At 36.2% G+C, this 15200-nt stretch overlaps 1 protein-coding gene across 3 annotated transcripts in view; it reads right to left on the bottom strand.

The window, feature by feature from the left end:
* Positions 1-6168: 6168 nt before the first annotated feature.
* sd (TEA domain transcription factor 1 homolog scalloped) overlaps positions 6169-15200 on the bottom strand; it is a 340590-nt gene continuing 331558 nt past the window's right edge. For 2 of the 3 annotated variants that reach the window (XM_071596520.1, XM_071596522.1), the window contains exons 6-11: positions 14215-14255; positions 13354-13663; positions 10327-10386; positions 9963-10129; positions 7463-7697; positions 6169-7033 (exon numbers count right to left, since the gene is read on the bottom strand). In XM_071596520.1, the coding sequence (XP_071452621.1) occupies positions 6920-7033; positions 7463-7697; positions 9963-10129; positions 10327-10386; positions 13354-13663; positions 14215-14255 (927 nt within the window). In that variant the 3' untranslated portion in view covers positions 6169-6919. The remainder of the gene's footprint in view (positions 7034-7462; positions 7698-9962; positions 10130-10326; positions 10387-13353; positions 13664-14214; positions 14256-15200) is intronic. The other variant, XM_071596521.1, reaches the window with a different exon arrangement.

Genomic DNA, 15200 nt, shown 5'->3' with positions numbered 1-15200 from the left:
GAAATGTTGGAAAGTAAACAAAAACAATATTTGAATCATATTATGGTTTAAGATTTAGGAACCAGAACATTAATTTACTCAGTTTGCTGTTTTTTTACATTTTAATGGGGTTATTGTGAAATATAAATGTAATTAAAAGGAAAGAATGGAGGGAGGATGAGAAATCGTAGTTTTGAGTTATAGTCGAAATAATAGCAACATCATATTTTTTAAGTACAAGGAAGGCATAACTATCTCAAATAGGAATAGTCTGTCCTCTTGGAAACAATTGGAAGTGTGAATATAAATAGGAGTCAATGATTATAGTGGAGATAATATGAGAATAAAAGAGAAGAAAGGAAGTACAACATTGGAATGAAGAATACAGCAAGAATTGAAAAATAGGTAAATTATTAAAAGGCTGGATGGAATGTGGAGGAAAAATTGGTTCAATATTATAAAGAAATTTTCCAGACAATATATTGTACAAGCAGCTGAAATAAGGCCAAACAATTAGTTGGAGCAAGAAAAGAAAAAATATTATCATGGTTGAAATAGATGAAAAAGGTTGTTGATTTTAATGAGAGGAATTCAGGAAAGGTGGACACAAATATTTGTAAGAACTTCATAATAGGATGGTAAGTTTATTAATGATTCAAGAGTTCAATAATTTCCCTCAATCTGATCAACTCGACTATTGTCTCCATCTTGTAGTGAACACATCATTGATCATTCACAGTTTTCAAATGCCCTCGTGAGGTTTTCAGGTAAATTTTATTAAGGTGTCATATTTCTCTCAGTTAATTGTGCACATTTGCAGAGATCATCATCAAGCGCTGCGAGGAATTGGATTAGGTAAAAGAGAAAACATGAATAACAAAATAGAAAATGGGCACTACATATTTTGGCAAGGAAGGTAGGGAAAGGAACGTTGAATGGGAATGAAAAGATGCTTGCTATGTAAATGCATTTTTAACACTGTTGGAGACTTCAATAGTACAGCACATCAGCTAGGAGAAATTCATATCATCAAAATTCACCACAATGCTCTAGCGATGGTACTTGAATTTGGGACTGAAAGCAAGGTTAAATACCCACCTCAAATTTTTGGAATAGTTTCATTGTTTCAAAGGGCACAGAAGGAAGTTATGTCCACAAATCCTACGCCAGGATTCATTTCCTGGGGATGCCTCTGTATACCCTCAGCTTCACTCAAGTTGTTTGATTTTCTGGGTACCAGATCTTCCTGGGAAGCTATGGGCAGCACGGAAAGGAAATTGTCCCTCTACCCTGATGTGAGACTTTCACAAATCATTGGTCTCAGTACTATGTGAGCTCTACCCTCACCTATCAAACAGACAATCATATCGCAGGCTGCGATTTATCTGTTATAATTCAGACATGATGATAAGAATTTAACATAAGGTGTTCATTATAAGGAATGTGTACATAGTAATAAACTGGCTGACAAAACATTTATGCCATTTTATATTTGTCTAGAATATTAATAATCTATAGGATATTGATCGGCAGCAAAAGTATCTATGAATTATTTTATACATGCTGTCTGTCTGTATTCCCAAGAATTCTAATTTGAAAGCACAGGAAATAGAAAAATGTCATTGATTTATGGGACTTTGAAAGAGTCCAAATCATTCACTTCACATGTCTGGCATGTTATCAATATTAAAATTCCAGGCTAAGGTGTGAATAAAATGTGGTGATCCGAAGGATGATGGTTTGATGGGTTGGCAGGGTAGGTGAGAATAAATTAACAGTCGACAAGTCATCAAATCAGTTAATTTATTTTAAAAAACATACTTCACAAATGTCTCATGAATTTTTTCAACCACTCAAATTTATGGCTGTGTGTGCACCATAATCAACCAGGTAAAAATGATTCCATTGCAGTGCACCAGCCCACTTTTCCAGGCTAATTCACCTACTTAGTCAGTGTACATCAAGTTGAAAGTTATATAACATTACAAAAACACACTTTCCACAAAGTAAAAATGCCAAGCAAACCTCAAATAATAAATGAGTAAGTTTCGATATTTTTTACAAATACAATTACAAGTGGCATCTTTCCCTCACAATCAAATGGCATACCATGAACCGTCTTCTTACTTTTACTGGATAAATTTCTTTTATATGTTAATGGAATCATTAGAAATACTTGCGTCAGATGTAGCAAAGCTTCCGTCACCCCATCTTGTATGATGCGTACTTGAGTGAGTATCAATGCTCAAAGACTTGCTACATTCAGAATAAGGACATTCCAAAGAATTCCCCAGGTAAAGTAACTTACAAGCTAACTATATACCAAAGACATATTTTTATGTGATTTTGGTATTGTGGTTCAAATATGGAATTATACAAATATCTAAGGACAAACAAGAATTAGATTTTGTGAATTTAAATATGACAAAAAAAAGGACTGAACAAATCATATATTATTAAAAAAAAAGTAAACTCAAATAAAACACTTTCATGATAAAACTCATTTTCTGTATTAAAATTAAGTGATCCAAAAAATAAAAAATATTACAACCTTTAGAGCTGACTAATGTGGACACTTCCATTAACATACACACAAAGAAAATTAAATTCTATTCTTTAAAAGAACAGTTACAAAGTAATATTGCATTTTGAACAGTCAAATAAAACAGTGAAATACCTCTTTCTACCAATTAACCAGATTTTTAAAATGAGTCAAGTTTGGTACAATCAAAATAAATCAGCATATATCATCAGCTGTTTCTATAGTAAATATGACTTTCAAATTTAATATCAAAGGTCGATATTGAAATAATGACCTTCATGTAAAGAAATTTAATTCCTTTTTACAAAAATAATTTTCATTTATCTGAAATATATCCTGGAGTCTCAAATAAGTATATTACTAATTTCGTATGCTTTCTCTACTTAAGTTGGAAGACATGGATGACTATTTACTTACAGATTTCATCATAAAGTGCAGAATTTTCTTCAAAAATTATTTACAGATATATGTCATTTAGCTATTACAACTAATGAAGTTTAGTTCCAAATAAAATTCAAGGTTAGACAACAAGACAAATAATCATTATGCTATGAATTATGAGATATTCTAACAACTTGTGAATCTTTGTCAAAAAGTATACACATCTGCCTCCTTCACAGCAAATTCTTATGATGTCTCTGTTTCTTGAGAAAGTAAGTGATGATGTTTTAAAATTTCAAAAAACAGCATTTATAATTCAAAAATGCTTGCGTGCACTTAAAAAGAAAGTCAAACTCCAGTTATTCAAATTAGAGACGCTTGGCGTGTGAAAGTGAAATCAGACAAAGATAAAACAAGACATACTACAATTAATTTTATGCTCTACACATCATAAATGGACAGGGTAACAACTTGCAGAAAACTGGCTACATCTGAACAACCACTTTCAAACTTAATTATAATATATAGCTGCTGAACTTGTACTCACAAATTATCATAATACACTTCACAAAAATGATATATTCCCATTTTTCAAACACCTTTTGGCAAAGGGTAAATCGCTCAAAATCTTTTAAAAAAAAAAGAGTGAAGTTCTACAGAAATCACCGACGCTTGCCTAATTTTTCAAAATTTTTGAAAATGTAAAAAAATAGCTACCAATGGTTTTTACAATCGTAAAAAAGGAAATAATTAATGCTCATAGAATGAACAAAATGAAAGAGGGTGGAGATGAAGTCATGAGACGCAAATGAAGCCATATTCTCAAACATTTTAATGTATCTGTACAAAATATTTTGTCTGGAATTTGCATATCTTTCTTTTGGCTACCACTAATCTGTGGATCATAAGACAAACATACCCAAACTTCCGCGGCGACTCATTAATAAAAACTACAATCTACAAGAGACCAAACTAAACCCAAAACCATAGAGAAAAGCTGCAAAGACATGAGAAATGGGATTGATATCACAAAACACAACCTCTTGGGACACAAATCCGAGGCATTATTTGTTAGTGGCTCAACAATGTTCTTCAATGAATATCCTCTTACACTGTGGATGGATGCTCGCAGAGAAAATAATACTTTACTCCGACTCAATCAGCCATGAGTAACACCAAATTACCCTGCTCTATTCTACTTAACACTCAACAGGGAATAACCCACACACTCTAGATGAAATACAATATTCAACATGAACAGAAAGAATTGCACAGATTTTTTTTATAATCCACACCGCTCTGATATGAGCATATCATACACTGCATGATAAGATATTCAAATTATAATCATCCCATAAACAATTTTCTCACATGAAATATGGCAACTTGGCAATATAGAACCATTTTTGTACAAATTAGTGTTAAACACTTAACTCTGCAACTAAATAAATCACGGACGTAAAAATGCTCTCTGAATCTCAACTATGTATAAAACACTCAAAAATAAAAAAAGATAAAATTTTACATTCACACGAGCTGTCAAAAAAACAGGTGGGCATGATAGGACCTATCACAATGATAATGTGGTAAACATGTCCACATTGCTACAAAGGATGCAAAAAAAATGATTTTTTGATGATGTAAAAAAACTTGGTCAAGAGCAAATATCAACACACCAAAAGAAAGAAAAGGGGGTTCGATAGACATGCAAATAAAACTTCTTTCATTTAGGAATTGAACTGTAAATGTAGTATGTAGTAAAAGCTCTGAACTATTTTGTATCATCTGATGTATGTCCATGCAAACTTTCTTGTTTAAATCTGATAAAGGATTACATAGAGCATCTACAAACAGTGATATTTTGGAACAGTCTTCAATTATTTGTCACGCACATTAGGGAACTTTGTACAAAGATGGACTCGAGAGCTTTTACAAGTATTCAAATTCCTCAGAAGTATACCTTGTTATTCCCCTAAAATATTGTGGTCTATTATTGTACAAGAATCATTTCTGAGTTACTTTAGAATGTAGCCAAAGTTTAAGCATTTACTCATAGATAAAAGCTCTATTACTCAAACAGACAATGCAGACAACATCTTGACCAATTTTCTTTTTCTAAAATACATACGGTATATGCAAGTAAAGCACAAATAGATATGACTCAGTCAATATGAAGAGTACAGAAAGGCACTTGATGAAGTGCAAAAACTGCAACAGTATTTTTTTTGTCTCATACTGCATTCCAAATACATTTTTCAAGTTTTACGAAACTTTCCAAATTTTAATCTAATGTTTTCTTAAGTACAAGGAACATTTCTGTAACCAGCTGATATGGCATGTCAGATATGGCCAAATTCATTACATAGATCTGCTTTAAAAAAATCACGCATGATTTTTTTTCTCTTCTCCATATTATCATACCAGTAGCACACAAGGCGATTATATCAGTGTACCACTTCATTATTTACACTCAAACCTTTTCCTAATGTATCAAAAATGAAGCCACACAATCTTCAAAGCCACATTGCATGGACGACTGCTCCCACTGACATGTCCCTCACCAAAAAAACACCATTCTGTCCTCAAATGAACAGGAAGGCCTTGCCAGCGTTAGCTCTCCTGTTCCCTTCCTACATCAAGTGTCATCAGTCCTTGGCATTACAAGCGAGAGTTAGTGAGTGAGTGAGAGAGGGAAGTAGGAGAAAAAGAGAGAGTACTTACCATTTACATCTTCACAGAAGATAAAAAATCAGAGAATACATACAGTCATTGTTATATGTATAATATGATAAAGGGTGATGCTGGATCCAATCACAACTCTTATTATAGCATTTTATTTTCTCCATATAATAAATTCTTTACTTCTTTCCTTTAAAAAGTTGCTGTCAGAACAGGGAAGGGAAATATATATATATATATTTATATATTTAATAATAGGCTGCCAGACCGCTAACGTAAAAGTCTCACTATAAACAAACTTCTTCCATGTTCCATTTTTCCTCCTCAGCTTTCTCCTTTCATGCTCCTCCCACTTCACCCACTTTCTCCAAAAAACCACTAAACGCATTCAGCTACAATAGAAAGAGATCAATTTTTTCATTCATTTTTTTTTGGAGACATTAAACAACCAGTTTTCACATGTCACCTGCACGCACACACACTTCACCGTAAAAAATAAGGACTGAGATACCATTGGCCGCATTCTCACCACTTGCTTGGCCCTCCCCCCACTCCGCCACCCTCCCTACCTCCCCACCCCCACAAGAAGGAGAATCCCCGCCAGACCTCCTCGAGTTCCAGACGCTGCAGGTTTTGTCCACGTCCTGAAGTTGTGTTGGACCCAGGGTCAAAAAGTCATGGTCCTTAGGTGAAGCTTTGGACCCAGTGCGCATAAAACTGTCAACACTCCCGCCAGATTGAAAAAAAAGAGTTGAATATTGTCAAGTATCATACCAAAAGATTCAAAGATGTGCAGAACCTTTGTCATAGTAGATGTCGTCCTTGCTTCGTGTCCAGCATCTGGTGAGAACATACGCAAAACTTGAGTGAAATCGATTAAAGAGTGAGTGGTGAGAGCAACTGAACAATTACCACAATATATCCACAGGTTCCTCTTTTGTATGTGTACATATAATAATATATATATATATTTCTATACATGGGCTTATATAGATATATACTTAGGCACTGACTGGTGTTAGGGGGTATAAGGGGATGCAGGAGAAGGAAGCGAAAGACTTTCCTCTTCTGGTGGCACTCTTCAATGCTCATCGAGCCGTACCAAACAAGTCTTCGTGGGAACTGGAGGGAGGGAGGGAGGAGAGGGTGTAAAAGGGGGTGGTGGGAGGGCAGAGAGGATCACAATGCGCTCTTCCAAAGGGGATGGTGGTGTGACACCTGACGGTGGAATGTGCCACTCAATCAATCACTAGCATCTCCTTGCCCATGGCTCCCTCCAATCAAGGAGGACCACTGCAGGTTGATTATTTTCAGATATGAGAAAAGGGTTGTCTCTCTTTAATCTTTTACAAGTCTGTAGATGTGGTGTTGAGCACCGTGCTCAGATGTCGACACCTCAAACACGTAAGCTGTGCACAGTAGAGTTTCCGTTGTTTCCCTGTTGGTCACCACCTACAGAAGAGTGAAGAAATTCACAGTGGATTACTGAATGAAATCCATTTAGTGCGGGCATGACAAAAGAATATTTGCCAAAACATTATTACTTTTACAAATACTTTTGTCGACAAAAAGAATTCAATGAAAAAATTGCAATCTCCATATTTTGAAAGCTTAAAAAGATCAAACTGAAGCAAGATGAAAGGTCTTTTTATCACAGTTAATATTATCCAGAGAGTAACACTCAGTAGCATTCAAATTAATATCATATTTAATAAACAAAAAAACCTTTACATCATATTTACTTCATGTATTCTTCAAGAACAAGACTCTGGCTCTATGAATGAGCATAAGAAGGAGCAATTTGACGCAAAATGCAAGCAATGAGAACCAAGAGTCTACCGACTATATTACGGTCATTATTATGAATTTTCGCAGTCATACCTGTAGAATAGTGAAGTTTTCCAGAACGCTGTTCATCATATACTTTTCAGGAAGGCGCTTCAGTTTGTGGATGAAGTTTATCATGTATTCGCACATGGGGGATCGATGTATTCTATACACAAATCTTCCATTCTCAAACCTTGCATACTCAGTCTCCACCTTCTCCACAACTTGCTTCCCAAATGAACACACTTTAGTAGAACAAGTGATTGTCATATTCTCATTGCTTTCATACCTGAGAGAGGAAAGAAGAAAAATTTAGCAACACAAAAAGAAATGATTAAATGAAAGATACATGAATGGCTACTTGACATTAGCTTTCAACTACTTCCATGGAAATAATTCACCAATGCAAGATGAAAAGGTTGAAAAGTTTTTATCTATAATATAATTAAAATTATAGCACTCATAAGAATCAATGCAGATAATAGTAAAAATGCTAGTACAGGATACTAGTACTGTACATATGGGAGTCATGATATGGTAGATTGAGCACCACAGGTGTGCATATAATATTAAAAATAACGCTACCCTGAGGTTATAATATGTAAAATATTAATGAATCTCTTAAGTAATCTAACATATTCGATAATGAAGATAAATCATACTACCTTGATCAAAAATTTCCCGGAATTTATTCAGAAAATTAAAAATACAAGTTTATTCATCTAAATCTATATTGTCCCCTTCAAAGTAATCCCCATCGACTGCAACACACTTATGCCAGCGCTTGATCCAATCCTCGAAACATTTTTTATATTCGGTTTTCGGTATGTCCATCAGTGCTTCCTGCGATTTTTCCATTACTTCCTCTCGGCTGCTAAAACGCGTTCCCCGTAATGGTTTTTTAACTCGATTGAACAGAAAGAAGTCACAGGGAGCCAAATCAGGTGAATTCGGTGGCTGTTGGATGGTATTCGTTGCATTTTTCGTCAAAAAATTACGAATAATGATAGCACTGTGCGACGGTGCGTTATCATGGTGCAAAATCCACGAGTTTTCTGCCCACATTTCTGGTCTCTTTCGGCGAATTGCTTCACGCAAACGTCTCATAACGCCCAAATAATACTCTTTGTTTACTGTCTGGCCTTCTGGCAAAAATTCATGATGCACTACACCGTTGTAATCCATGAAAACCGTCAGCATTGCCTTCTTTTTTGACTGAAAACGACGTGGTTTTTTTGGTCTCGGCTCATTTGGTGAACGCCATTCACTTGCCTGATGTCTGGATTGCGTGTCGTACTCATAAACCCACGTCTCGTCTCCAGTAATGATCCTTTTGATGAATGTGGGATCGGATTCAGCCTCGCAAATCATGTCTTTTGCGACGTCAACACGGTCTCTTTTTTGCATGAAATTGAGGTCTTTTGGCACCAACTTTGCTGCTACACGACGGAAACCCAAATCATTAACCACAATGTCTTGGGCGGATCCATAGGCAATGTTCAAGTCCTCCGCTATTTCTCTGATGGTTAATTTATTTATTTTATTTATTTATTTATTCAGTATAAGTCCGAAAACAGCACATTCTGGCCTTTACATCGAACTATTAACAACGATAACAATGATCACATTTACAAACACCCAAGCCCTAGGTGGAGGAAAACTCACCCAGGCGGGAATCGAACCCGCGACCCTTCGAATGGCAGACGAGGACCTTACCCCGCCGCCACCGGGGTCGGCTTTTGCTCTTTTACTTTATCAATTTTTTCACCGACTTTCGATGTCGATGGTCTGCCACTGCGTTCATCATCTTCGATTGACTCACGACCACTTCTGAACCGCTCGTGCCACTGGTAAACGACCGTTTTTTTTAGAGAATCGTTGCCGAAACACTTTTCCAACATTTCCAACGTCCGTGCGCCACTAAATCCGTTTTTTACGCAAAATTTAATACAAGTTTGTTGTTGCAAATTTAAATCCATTTCTGAAATTGTAAAAAATCGCCAACACACACAGAGATAGATGTACTCTTGGCTACGTAACTTTTGCAAATGTCAAGTTATGACACTAAGATTTAAAGGGAATATCAACAACAGATGTACCAATTTAACAAAAAAAACAGAACTCAAATCGGAACGATGGGAGCGCCACACGGTGGTTATTCCGGGAACTTTTTGATCAAGGTAGTATAGTAATCGAAATTTAGTATTAATTCAACAAATACCTTTCATTTGCAAAAAATAGCTATAAATTGCAAACAATATAGACTCACACTCTAGGCCATGTACATTGATTAAGACACTTTGTGTATGTTTATCCAGCATAATTATTAATTAACTAAGGAACATTTTAATAAATACAGACTAAGACATACTACAGCATCTTTTTATCCTTTACCCATTTCTAAATGTATGAGACCATTTCACAAGAATTAACTAAATGAAAATATCCTTCCGAGAAGAATTTTTTCATGAAGACTCCTTGTTTTCATATGTCGCAAGGTAGCAATAAACATGATTCATGTGGATGTGTTTATCAAACGTTAAGGTTCACTCACTGGCTTGTGACTCCGTAGAATGCTCCAGCCTCATCTTGGATGTTGGTGTTCAGGTCTGCCCAAAACTTGACAAGGAAGAAAGCATTCTGTGGGCCTTTGTCATATAGTTCCTTCAGGCCACCCTTCTTCTCTGGAAACTTGTCGTAAATCTGCCTAATATCTACAGCCTGTAATAAAATTATACACAGTATAATTAATATGCTAAAATACGATGAAAGATACTACATGAAGAAACCACCAGAAGCAGATAAAAATATTTATTACTGATGGAAGGTCATATGCAAATAACACATTTCTTTTAAAACACAAGACAATAATTTTAACTATTTAAAAACATAATTTCAGATCTAAATCAGATACTAACCTCTAGTAAAGAATCTGCATATGTGACGGAGCCTATGTGAACGAACAAATGCTTCTGGTACTGAAACAAAGAAAAAAGCAATCCACACGTTAATACAGAGAGAACAATTGAGTATCAAAATTGGCCATCAGATATAAGATTCTTTCCCAAGCATGCAAGTAAGGAGTTTTCCCTGAATTTTTTTGAGTCAAGTACTATAAAAATGAGAATTTAATTTAATGCCGTTTTTCCACACAAGAGGGAAAAATACACTAACATTCTTCAAATATTAAAAAAATCACATGCACGTCATCCCACAGAAAAGCTTAAAATGCATGCATTGGGCAAATGAGCAAAAGTTAGCGTTCCTCTTGGAAATTATCAGGGTACACACACCATACCCTTTTCTCCTAACAACTCTACCTATATGGAAAAACCATTGTTTTCCTAACTTAGGTGAGAAATGAAAGAATGAATATAATGACATGTAGTAGTTTTCAACAATAGGCAGGTGCGAATAAAAACTTAAATGAGAAAGATATACCTTCCCAGGCATGTGACATGGGATCTGGGGCAATCAAAAGATATATACTAACTATACATACGAGGGTCATCCGGAAAGTAGTACCCGTTCGTGAAATAAAGACACAAAAGTAAATATTAACAAACATAAAAAATTTTATTTGAAAGAGGATACTTTAAACTACTTCTCAACATAATCTCCAAGCAAATTAAGGCATTTGTCATAACGTGTGACAAGTTTCTGTATTCCTGCTGCATAGTCCTTCGCCGCCAGCTCATTGAGATACGCGAGGGACCCATCTTGCACAAATTTTTGCATAATGCAGATGGTGTTTAACAATTTCATGAACAATTGTTCGAGAAACATTGGGAAAATGCTCACAGATGTCATCAATTGTGACGCGCCGATCGTTCCTCACGAATTCGTCAACTGAGCTCACCAGTTGGTCTGTAATGACAGACGGTCTCCCCGAACGCTCATCGTCGTGTGTGTTCCCCCTCCCCATGTTGAAGTTGCGACACCACCGCCGAACAGACGACTCGTCCATTACATTGTCTCCATACACCTCCTTTAATTGGCGATGAATATCACATGGGCGAACGTTTCTTGCATTGAGGAATTTAATCACTGCCCTCACTTCACAACTGGCGGCGTTCTCAATTTTTTTAAACATTGTAAACAATCACAGAAACAACACAGGCAATGCTAGCGTCACGCAACTTGGCTCAGAGAAGGCAGACAAGCCACTGAAGCTATCTGACCTCGTCCAGCGGCTACTCGCGTCGTCAGCACTTCATGCGGCACGAACGGGTACTACTTTCCGGATGACCCTCGTACATAATTATGATTCAAAATTTCTGTGCAGCTTTGGTCACTCAGTAAAATGAGTATTTCTGAGTCATTATATGTTGCATGAAAAGTTGTAATCATCTAATGAATCAAAAATCCTTGATGCCAGCATGGTGAATAGCATAATAATATTTCAGATGAATGCGTTGCATACACTTTACAAAACTCAAAACACCAAGCGGAATTGAAAAAATGCTACATTTTGTTGTATAGTCATTATATTTGATCAACTGAATTCACTGATGCCTATAGATTTTCACCATTACTGAAATGTCATCTTTGAAGCAATCCCATGCTAATTTTCCCCAATGAATATTCATTTCTTACTGCTAATTTCTCCCCAATGTTCTTGTATTTTTATTTCTTTCATTATTATTCTTGCAATTCTTTAATTTCCTGTTTCAGATGTCTATTGACTATTATCCCTGGTAAGAGTGCGGATGATCTTACAACCCAGAAGAAGAGATTTCAATCCTTTTCCAACCTCATTACTCTATTGTTTATTTTCACCACCAGTTATCTTCCTTTGTTTCCGGATAAACAATTCAGTTCCAAATATTTCCAACTTTCCAAATTGATCCTTTTTATACAGTCAAAGGCTTCTCTTAAGTCCCGAATTGGAATGAAGCATAGCTTGCTCATGCAAATCAACGTTTCTACTAACAGCAGAAGAAAAATTTGGTCACTTAGTTTTCTCCTTCCGTGATCAAAATCTTTTTTCGAAGAAGATATCGCCAAGTATTCTTCTCATATCTTTCGGCTAATTATTCATGTTGAGTTTTTTGATACATAAGACATTACACTCATGGCTGAACGGTCCTCCCACCTCTTGATTCTTTTTTTTTAGAGGAATCACGACCATTCCTCTCTCCTCAAAGTCCTTCAGAAATCTTTCACTTTCACAGCAGTCTTTGATAATTCCAAGCAGGATAGCTTAAATATTAACCGTGTGAGAGCCTTGATAATTTCCGTCATACTCTTGCCTGCCCCATGCACCATGTTTTCCAGCCTGTGTTTCACTCACTCATGAATACCAATGAATCATATCACCATCATTAGATTAACACAGCAATCAATCTGAAGGCTGGTTTTTACAGGTGAGGATTGAGCTCATCCCAGACTAAGTCTTAGTTGCTGTGTAATTTAGAAATTGATAGTAGGGGGGCCCAGTTCCTCTCCCTGTTCAACAACTTCCACGTTTTCCGGAAAATACAGTAAATATGAGGAGATAAGGAGGGGATGGTGCCAATGTGAAAGAAAGCAAGGGGGATCGAGATGGTGCGTGGGCTAACGTACTGGCTTCCCACCCAGAGGGCGTGGGTTCAAATCCCAGCGGTGTTGAATATTTGTCAGAGGTATCTCGATCCCTTCTTGAGGTGCTTTGTGAAGGGCACCTTGGGTGAGTACGACGTCTGTCAGATGGGACGTTAAACTGCGGACCCCTTGGCACCTTTCGTAAAGAGTAGGCTAATGCCGATGCCGGGTTTCTCTCCACCCTTCATCCTTTCCTGTCCATCCCCTATGGCGCAAATGACCTCAGCTGTCGGTCGCCTCCCCGAAATACTACTACTAAAGAAAGCAAGTGCATGCCCTAATTTTAACTTAGCAAAGAAAATCCGGGAACCTAAAGCAAGGTGAATGATTGAGGAAAGGTTTTCCCAAGAGACGGTACTCACAGTGTCTGGATCTGTTTGCTGTTCCATGAAGGCTGAGAACTCAACGAGACGAAGTTTGTGTGTGGCGATGGCTCGTCCCTCCCACGGTGGAGGGGCAGGTGCTTGGCTGGCGCTGCTCCCAGACAGTAGACCTCCTATCGCTCCCGGCATTGTGCCCCCACCACTGACTCCACCAGCAATGGCGCCAACCTCGACGGATGATGATACGGCCGTGGCACTGGGTTTGGATCCAGGGACAACACCCAAGCTGCCAGCACCTCCTCCTCCCGACACACCATAACCTCCAACCTGCGAAGCAAATGGTTTGACACTGCAAAGAAAAGACAAAGAGAACCAACCATTAGACTACACCATTTAAGTGACTCGGATATTTTTAGACAAAACGCAGAAGCATGTCAAAAATTCAATTCTGAACTAATACAAGATTTTCAACATTCAATTTCATAAGGTACCTAATAATGCTCCTTTGTTCCAAGAAAATTGTGAATTAGTGAATGTAGCTGAATGACTTCAACATTCTCATGGAATTTCAAATCAGCACTCACCACAAATTCCAAAAGACTAGTCAGGGTAAATGAATTAAGAATTGGTTACCGAGGGAGAATGCATCTTCTTAAACTGTTAACATTTTCTTTTTCAATAACTGCACAGGATTTGACGATAATCACAAACACAACTTAATCTCAGTACACACGGTAAATCATACAAAAAATTATTCATAAGCACATAATTCCATTTCAAGGGAAATAATGAATTTAAAATAGATAGTATTAAACTGAGTAAATAAGCATAATAGGGGTCTTTATCAAGGACATGAATTATGTCATCACTATATTTCAGTATTAAAAAATTAATACTTACTCTTGAGATGTACCAGGCTGTAATCCAGGCTGCCAAAACTGCTAAAAAAGGAGAGAAAAAATTAAGTTAGCATTTTATACCAAAACAATGCCATTATTATACACACTAATATGGAAGAATTATAATAACTTAAACCAATAATAAGGATTAGAATTACATTTTAGAATTTTTTAAATGAAAATACAACTAACTGACACCAATTCCATAACCCAAATTGATATTTGAAGAGAAATTCCCTCCCCTCTACACTATCATTTCTAGCCAACATCAACCGTAGTTGCTCTTTGCAAAATATTTTTCATTTTATGACTTTCAAGACCTGATTCATAAATTATATTCTTAAAAACTTATGCAGAGCAGGATTCATTTCTACTAAAATGAATAGATTTCAATGCATGGTAAACTAAAAATAATTATTCAAATGGGACTAATTATTATAAAATTTGTGTACTTGTGAATGTATTACACTATTTTAACGTTTAGCAGAGACCCGAGAGAAAATTTTAAACAATGGATGAAAGACTAAGTCACACAAAGAAATACTGTAACACATCAAATTCCATGATTAAATTTGAATAGCAATGATATCAAATTAAAAAATGCATATTCCATTTAAATACTGTGTTCATTTGGTAGTATACCATTTACGGTAAGTTTTAATTATATCCATGATCATCAGAGGTGCAGAACAACATTGTCTAGTCAGAGGTGACATACAAATTTCAGTGCTCCCATTTAAATTGAACCAGTATAATAGATATTACACAAAAATAACATAAAAGTACAAGAGCCCACACAACCACAGAATAGCAACAATTATCACCATATCCTACATCATGGACAAGCACAAAAACATTTCCAGTTCATATATTACATTGCCAGTGCATCTGTGTTGAAATACAATCAAATTGCATGAGAGAACCAATAGTATGTTGATTATGAATGAAATATGTCTACTACACCAGAGTTTAAAAGCCAAAGCTTAA

The sequence above is a fragment of the Hetaerina americana genome, unplaced genomic scaffold, assembly GCF_022747635.1.
Source record: "Hetaerina americana unplaced genomic scaffold, ioHetAmer1.1.p SCAF_8, whole genome shotgun sequence".
Lineage (NCBI taxonomy): Eukaryota > Metazoa > Arthropoda > Insecta > Odonata > Calopterygidae > Hetaerina > Hetaerina americana.
This window is presented reverse-complemented; position numbering and strand designations above follow the sequence as displayed.